Genomic DNA, 6,969 nt, shown 5'->3' with positions numbered 1-6,969 from the left:
GAGGAACCCGAAACAGCGAGAAAGAGCCTTCGTCCAAAGGATTCCCGAGGAACTGGGAACAGCGAAGAAGAGCGAGCCTTCGACCCAGAGAGTCCTGAGGAACCGGGAACAGCGGACCAATGAACCAGATGGCAGGGTGCTGCAACCGTAAGTGAGCGCGTGGTTTTTTCCTTTTGATTCGCCAGACTTCAAATGTTGTGTGTTCATTTTGATAGTTCTAGGAATCGGAAATTTGTTGCATTGTGTGTTTGCACAAATTAATTAAGGAAAACAGTTCTAATCACCAGGCGGGGCAGGTGCCATGGATCTTAGAAGTTTGACGATGTTAGACTTGTTGGTGTGCGACGGTTTGGGAGTTGAGGCGGACGAACAGATGAAAACGACAGCTATCATAAAGGCGATTCAAGATAGTGGTAATGATGATGAAAGCATTAAGATTGCTTGGGAGGTGATACAAGAACCACGGGAGCGTAAGCGTCGTGAACGGAAGCGAGAGAGTCACGAACGTAAGCAAAAGCACGAGAAAGAGATAGCAGCATTGGAAAAAACAAATACAATATTTTCAGCAGTCAAAGGAACAAAGACAACGCCTGTCTGAAAATTCTGTAGGTAGTACAGAGCAAAAGAATGAGGAAGTTTCCGGCGGATTTTCACAAAAAGCCGACGAGAAGAGTAGTGCCTGTGAGATTGGATGCATATTCATAGGTGAAGGGAAAAGGCTAACTGCTAACGATGCCTTATTAGTGACAACAGAGGCCGTTAAAGGCCGCAGTGAGAGCGACGAGGTGCTGTGCCAACAGAGCACTGTGGATACAGCTAGGCCAGCTGTGAATGAATTGGCACAGTCACCGCGCGTGTGCGTCGCAGGTAACGTTAACGGGGTAGTTAACGAAGCACAGAATACCGCTGACCCGACAGACGCGAGCACCCATGTCGAGTCAGATCTCCGTGCCGAAGAGAAGTGCGAGCTGAACGATGCAGTTGAGGGTAATTCTCAGGATTGCGAGCTGCGTAGCTCAAGACAAGACCACTGCATTGTTCAGGGATCGGTGCGGCTCTCCGCCAGTCTAGTTAGCCAAGAGAGGGGTGATTTAGTTATTAATCATTCAGACTGTGCGGGTAAGAGACCGATCCGGGCCGACGAGATGTGTACCGGCTAGCGCCAGAGGACGGCATGAAAGAGAATTCAAAGAGAAAGCGCCGCATCAAGAAGCGCCGTGTAAAGATCGGAAAGCGGTAAATAAAGTAGCGCAGCCAAAGTCGACGGCAGGCGCAGGAAGGCAGGGCGCGAAGAAAGATGCGGTCGTCGTTGACGACGTGTGCGCATCAAGCATGTTCGAGCCACCGGTCAAAGACAGACCGAGAGGCATGTTCTGCACGGACGCGGACAAAGGGCACGGGGCAGTTAAATTCCTCGTCGTTCCGTCGTTCTTTTCGAAGCTCAGCGTGTAGTACAAAGAAGCGCAAGGTGGCAAGACGAAACCAGGTGGTAGGAAATCGCGACGCGGTCACTCGTGTTTGTGAGGAAAGCGGGGCGCCAGGACGCAAATTGGCAGAGGACTGTAACGTCTTGGAGGAGCTGATAGTGAGTCATCCCTTTTGTTGTTCCTCGGTAGCCAGAGTAGCTTTCGAACCGCGACCACCTCGAGTACGGCTCAAAAGTATGAGTCAGTCGTAAACATTTGGAACGGGAGGCCAAGAGAGCTTCCGTAGAAGTAAAACGTGTCATTTTGTTTTATTTGTGAGCATTTCAAAATTTCGCGATTTAAGATTAGAGTTTCTTTCAATAAGTAACGTATGAGCTTTATGTTTCGTTTGAGAAGCTCCGAGATTTGAGAGATGAGGTCTATGTAAACATGGTAGCCTCGCGAGTGTTAGTTATATATAGGCTTTTGTGTGTGTGTGTGTGTGTACTCCCTACCCGGCAACGATGCCGCCCACACCGCCGCTCGAGGACTCGCCAACCGAGCACCCGGACGGCTCACGCTAGGGTCAGGGAGGGATCGCATGGTCAGTTACCAGGAAATAACTCAGCACTACAGGTTAGCCAGGGCAGTGTACCCGCCAGCACACAAATCGCTTAACAAGCGACAAGAAGTAGCTTGGAGACGACTTCAGACGAACACCTACCCCAACCCCGTAGCCTATCACTACTACTACCCGGACCAATACCCTAATACATGTAAGCATTGTAAGCAAAAAGCGGATCTATTCCATATTACGTGGTCGTGCCCATCCGAAAATCACACAAATCACGAAATAAGTAGTACTGAGCAGTGGGAGGCCGTGTTGCTCAGCTCCGACCCTGACCTGCAGGCCAAGGTCATCGAGAGAGCTGAAGAAGCCGCCCGGGCCCAGGGGCTCGTGGCTGCCTAACAACAAGGTCATCCGTCAATACCTTTTTTTCAAATAAAGTCTTTACTCACTCACTCACTGTGTGTGTGTGTGTGTGTGTAACCTGAGTGTCAAGGTTATCGTTGAGAGGCCTATCGTAACACGCATGTGTATTAGTCAACCTTCTTTTGTTGTTGTTTTTTATTTTTCTAAGTTTAAGCGCGTAGGTTTCCAGTAAGTGCATGATTTGCACTGAGAAGCGTTCGTAGCCTAGGGCCATTAGCGCGTGTCCTGTGTGGACGGAAGGGAGCAGGCTTATGACTGGGTTGCTCGTGTGTGTTTAGGGCAGCCATATTCTGTCTTCTTTAGTGAGCGGCGTAGAACTAGTTATTATTTTTTAAGGGTTCTACGGAGTGCGTAAGTAAGTGTAGTTGTTCATTTAAGGTACGCGTCCTGTAGGGACTATCAGGGAAGAAACGGGAGTAAGTGTAATGAAAGGTTTGCCTATGCCGCAAGTATACGTACGCGTTCTGAATAGAGACCACAAAGCTAGCGCGATTGTAATTACGTACCTGTGATGTTGGCCAGACTGTTCAGTGGCAACAGTACATGAGATAAGTACGCCACTGCGCTAGGGTGAGAACAGGATGTTCGCGAAATTAGGCCACTTAAGTATGTTCGGCTGTTTTCATTGTTTGTTTGCAACGACAACGACCTTTTGTTTTGCAACAACAATGTCACTCTGGTCTTGTCAGCATTCGGGGAGAAATGGATAGCGGTTTGGAAAGGTGGTTGGAACTGCTTTGTCAAAATTGGGGAAATAAAAGATCAGGGTCCATTTTGACTCAGTAATAGCCTGGCGAGTCAGGGGTGAAGAGCCTGCGATTACACGTGGTGCAGCGCTGTGTTATTTTGTTTGTTTGACGTATGTTCCCCAGGGCACAGGATTCCGAAGTTCGTCAAACGAGGCTGCACACCAGTACCCTGCAGGTTCTTTCAGCGTTCCTCATGGCCAGCGAATTGATTTCACCGGCCATTCCGAACTTCCGGGGCGAGGACGAGCTGTTAGATACGGGACCGTTTCCTGAGCCCACTTCGAGTTCACCAGACCACATCGAATCGCGCCACAGCTAATTAAGGAGCGCAGAAGCGCCTATTCCTGAGGCGCGGCACGTGCAAACGAGTTGACGTCCCCGCCCTCGTATGCCGCATCTGGAGCTATTCACTGCTTGACTCTTCCCGAAAGTGCAGCGAGAGCCTGGCACTGTTCCAGGTAAAGTGTGTCCCGAAGCAAGACGGCTGTAATGCACCGTGAAACCCTGGCAGCGTCGCCCTCTTCCAACAATTTGTGACGGCGCTTGCAAGTCAGCAAGGCAATACCGCAGGGAGAAAGCCCTCGGACAATTGGGGCCCAAGGAGCGACCCTCTCCGCCGGGTGTGACGCAATACCACGGGCACCTATCATTGGCCGAAAATGACGACACCTTAGCGGGCTCGCCGATTGGCCGAACGTGACGTGTCTTCGAGACACCGAAGGGCTTAAAGGCCAGAGACCGGGAGCAGCAATAGAGCATTCCTTGATTCACGTCTTTCGAGCTTCTTGCCACGGGCCTCAGCGTCCGAGTTGCTGCCGGCCTGTAATGGCTCCATGACTGTTAATTTCTTGGTCGTCTCACTGTAAATAATGTAAATAACCCTCCCAAGTTTTTCATCCCGACGTCCTCTTCAACTCTTACACCCTTGAGCCGGCGGGTGACGTGCAGTACTGGTGCGGTGAATGACCGCGACAATCCTTGAAGATGAATTCCATGAATTCGTAAAAAAGACGCGGCCTCTGTCACTCAGCCATTCTCTGCTGAGTGACGGTGTATGAAGCGCTGCAAGACTAAACACGTCACGTCAAAGTGCTGCGCAGAGCTGGCACGCTACCAAGGTCGCCGTAGCACAGCGATTGCCATCCAATATGCTTGGAGGGGACCCATAAACTCTCGTGTGCGGTGGTCGAAGGCACGTACCGGGAAGAGCAAATGCCACAGTGGAGCAACCAAACTATGGGAATGATTGTTGGTGTCGGAATGAACGCGTCACTGAAAACGCCCTCGGAGTAGTAAACGCAAAAATCTCGAAGGCCATACTTTTGCTCTCAGCATTCGCCGGTAAAGACTGCAGATCCGGACACACATTGACTGTACGTTTTGAGGACCAGCTAGTCTTCCGGTATGCAGGCAAGCGTGGCAGAAAAACACGACTGAACGAGCTAACTGGCATGCTATAGCTCACGTGTGGGCGCGATGCATAAATATTTCATGCCTGCCTCTGCTAGGCCTCGTGCATGTAGGATCGGCCACACTTATATCTTCCCACCCAGCAATTCGCGAAACATGCAGAAATAGCAGCGACTAAGAAGTTAAATAATCTTACTCTTTTCTCAACATCAGAAACGTAACAGACTCGTGTAACACATCTTGTATTCCTGTGCCAATAACAGCAGCGCGCTATACATGCAGACAGTCCTGGTAGGCGTTCGGGGACTTGTACTTTTCCTTGAAGAATTTGAGTGTCCTTTTAACTGTGGTCAGCATTGGAAACCTTCCCATTCCACAGTGGCCGGCGGCATCCGAATACTCAAGTCCCACCGCCGTGAGTCCGTACTTCAGTGTGGTGGCATTCTTCCGGCTAAAGCAGAGCTTTGGAAATAAAACAGAAGCAAGTAAAAACACATATGACTTGACATAATAATTACAAGGTAGATATGCATATTGACAGGCGCTTATAAATAAATTGTCTGATAATCGGTGTCTAACTGAAGATTAATGGAAATTTGTAAAATTTAGAAACGAGCGAGAACTTGAATGAAGGCATAAAGAAACCAAGGGACAAATTAACAAGGCTTTTAGTTCATAAGTATCATTTTCTAATGGCCGGCGGCCTTTGCGAATAATACGCATGCACAACATCAGGATTGGTTCCTACGTGCTTTTACTGACAATTCTACACTCTTAATTAAACAATATTGCACCCTTTGGATCGTATCTTGCCCCACAACGATAATCGTCATCTGTCTTCTCCGCATTTACTTAACGCTGCGAGCCCGGCACTTCCAACTCACAAACGGCATGCGCGTTATCAGCACGAGAAAGCATTTTCGACAGGAAAGTAGCGTGCGCGGCGTTTTCAAAAAAGGAAACGCAAGCAAGGCAGATGATTATTGTTGTGCGACAAAAAAGGGTGCACATTTGTCTAAGAGTGTAGCGCAGGAGCTTTTTTCTGAAAACGGACCCACATCATTAACCGCGTGCGCAAATGTCTTCGAACAGGGCAACGACGCAGACAGCGTCGTGTAGTCAATAAATTAATATTCGACAGCAACACAAATTTGCAAAATATACGCACGCAGTACGTACTGAAAAAAGATTTCAGGCATACGCATAACGGAGGTGAGGCAAGGAAGACAAAGCGCAGTGATTAATGAATAACGACTTCGTTTCGGCAATGCTTTATCTCCTATGACCTTCCGCTCTCTCAACACCCAATAAGTTAGATTCCATATAGTGAAGCGCCCCAACGCAACAGCTTTAGATGTACATGCAATCGTGTACCAATGCATTATGAATTATTTTCTTTCCACGTACACTTCTGATAAGCTATGGACATATAAGGAATACTTTATTTGGCAAGTAAGGCAGCAAATTCATAAACAGTTGATATAGTAGTTTTCATAAAATTGACGTAATAAGAAAGTGAGGGGACGGACTTAGTTTGACTGTAAATAAAATTTATGAACACGTGTGGACACAGACAACACATTCGCCGTTAATAACTAACCTCACGTTTGGAGAGGTTGAGTAACTTAAATGCCGGCATATCTTATTTCTCTTTTTCTGTTTTATTTTATAATATTCTGCTTTTAAAGTGAGGAACCTGCTGTTGTTTCATGTATATGTACCAACTCGTGAATTTGATTTCTTTTCTGCCATAGAAAAGCAAACTGACGCACTGTACAGCCTTATAGGAGTACTGACAAAAATATCCACGTGTTTTTTTTTCTGCTTTAATAAGTAGTTAATGACCCAGCAATCACGACACGAAACCTCATTTACTTCAGAGCGCGACAGGTAATCATTTGCAGTATTTTTTGTAGTGACCTGTCGAAGTTTCGGTTCCAGAGAGCAACGAGACGGGACAACGGGAATGTAAACAAAGTGGTCACGTGTTCGCAAAAATCCATGACGTATGCTCTGACGCGCAGCCAGCGTGCGCGACCAACTGAATATTAGAGAGTTTTAGAATAGGGGCCCCAAACGTTTTGGGGCCCCAAAGAAATAGCGTCGAAGCCACTGCGCATGCGCAAGACGCAAACTCCGTTTGGGTTTTGCGTTGGGAACGCTATTTCACCGATTTAGCGGGAGCCCAAATAGCGGCCCCAAAAGCTTTGCGTCGGCAAACATGGCGGCACCCATCGAAGCGACGGCTCTAACCTAGCACAAAACTGGTTTCGATTCGCGGTAACGCGTGAAGTTCGCAAGCTAGGAGAAGTGAGTGCGGTTATCGCTTTCTCTCAACTAGCGTGTGTTATGAAGATTGACTCATTAGACGCCGCTGATTTTGAATTCGATTGTGGATTTTATGGCTCGT

The 6,969-nt window shown here is 48.0% G+C and overlaps 1 protein-coding gene across 1 annotated transcript in view; it reads right to left on the bottom strand.

Moving 5' to 3' along the window:
* Nucleotides 1-4,792: 4,792 nt before the first annotated feature.
* Nucleotides 4,793-6,969, bottom strand: part of LOC142592659 (uncharacterized) — a 39,697-nt gene continuing 37,520 nt past the window's right edge. The window contains exon 4 of the mRNA XM_075704226.1: nucleotides 4,793-5,021. Coding sequence (XP_075560341.1) covers nucleotides 4,830-5,021 — 192 coding nt within the window. The 3' untranslated portion in view covers nucleotides 4,793-4,829. The remainder of the gene's footprint in view (nucleotides 5,022-6,969) is intronic.

Source organism: Dermacentor variabilis, chromosome 9, assembly GCF_050947875.1.
Source record: "Dermacentor variabilis isolate Ectoservices chromosome 9, ASM5094787v1, whole genome shotgun sequence".
NCBI classification, from domain to species: domain Eukaryota; kingdom Metazoa; phylum Arthropoda; class Arachnida; order Ixodida; family Ixodidae; genus Dermacentor; species Dermacentor variabilis.
Note: the sequence above shows the minus strand (reverse complement) of the source record. Positions and strands in the feature narration are given on the sequence as shown.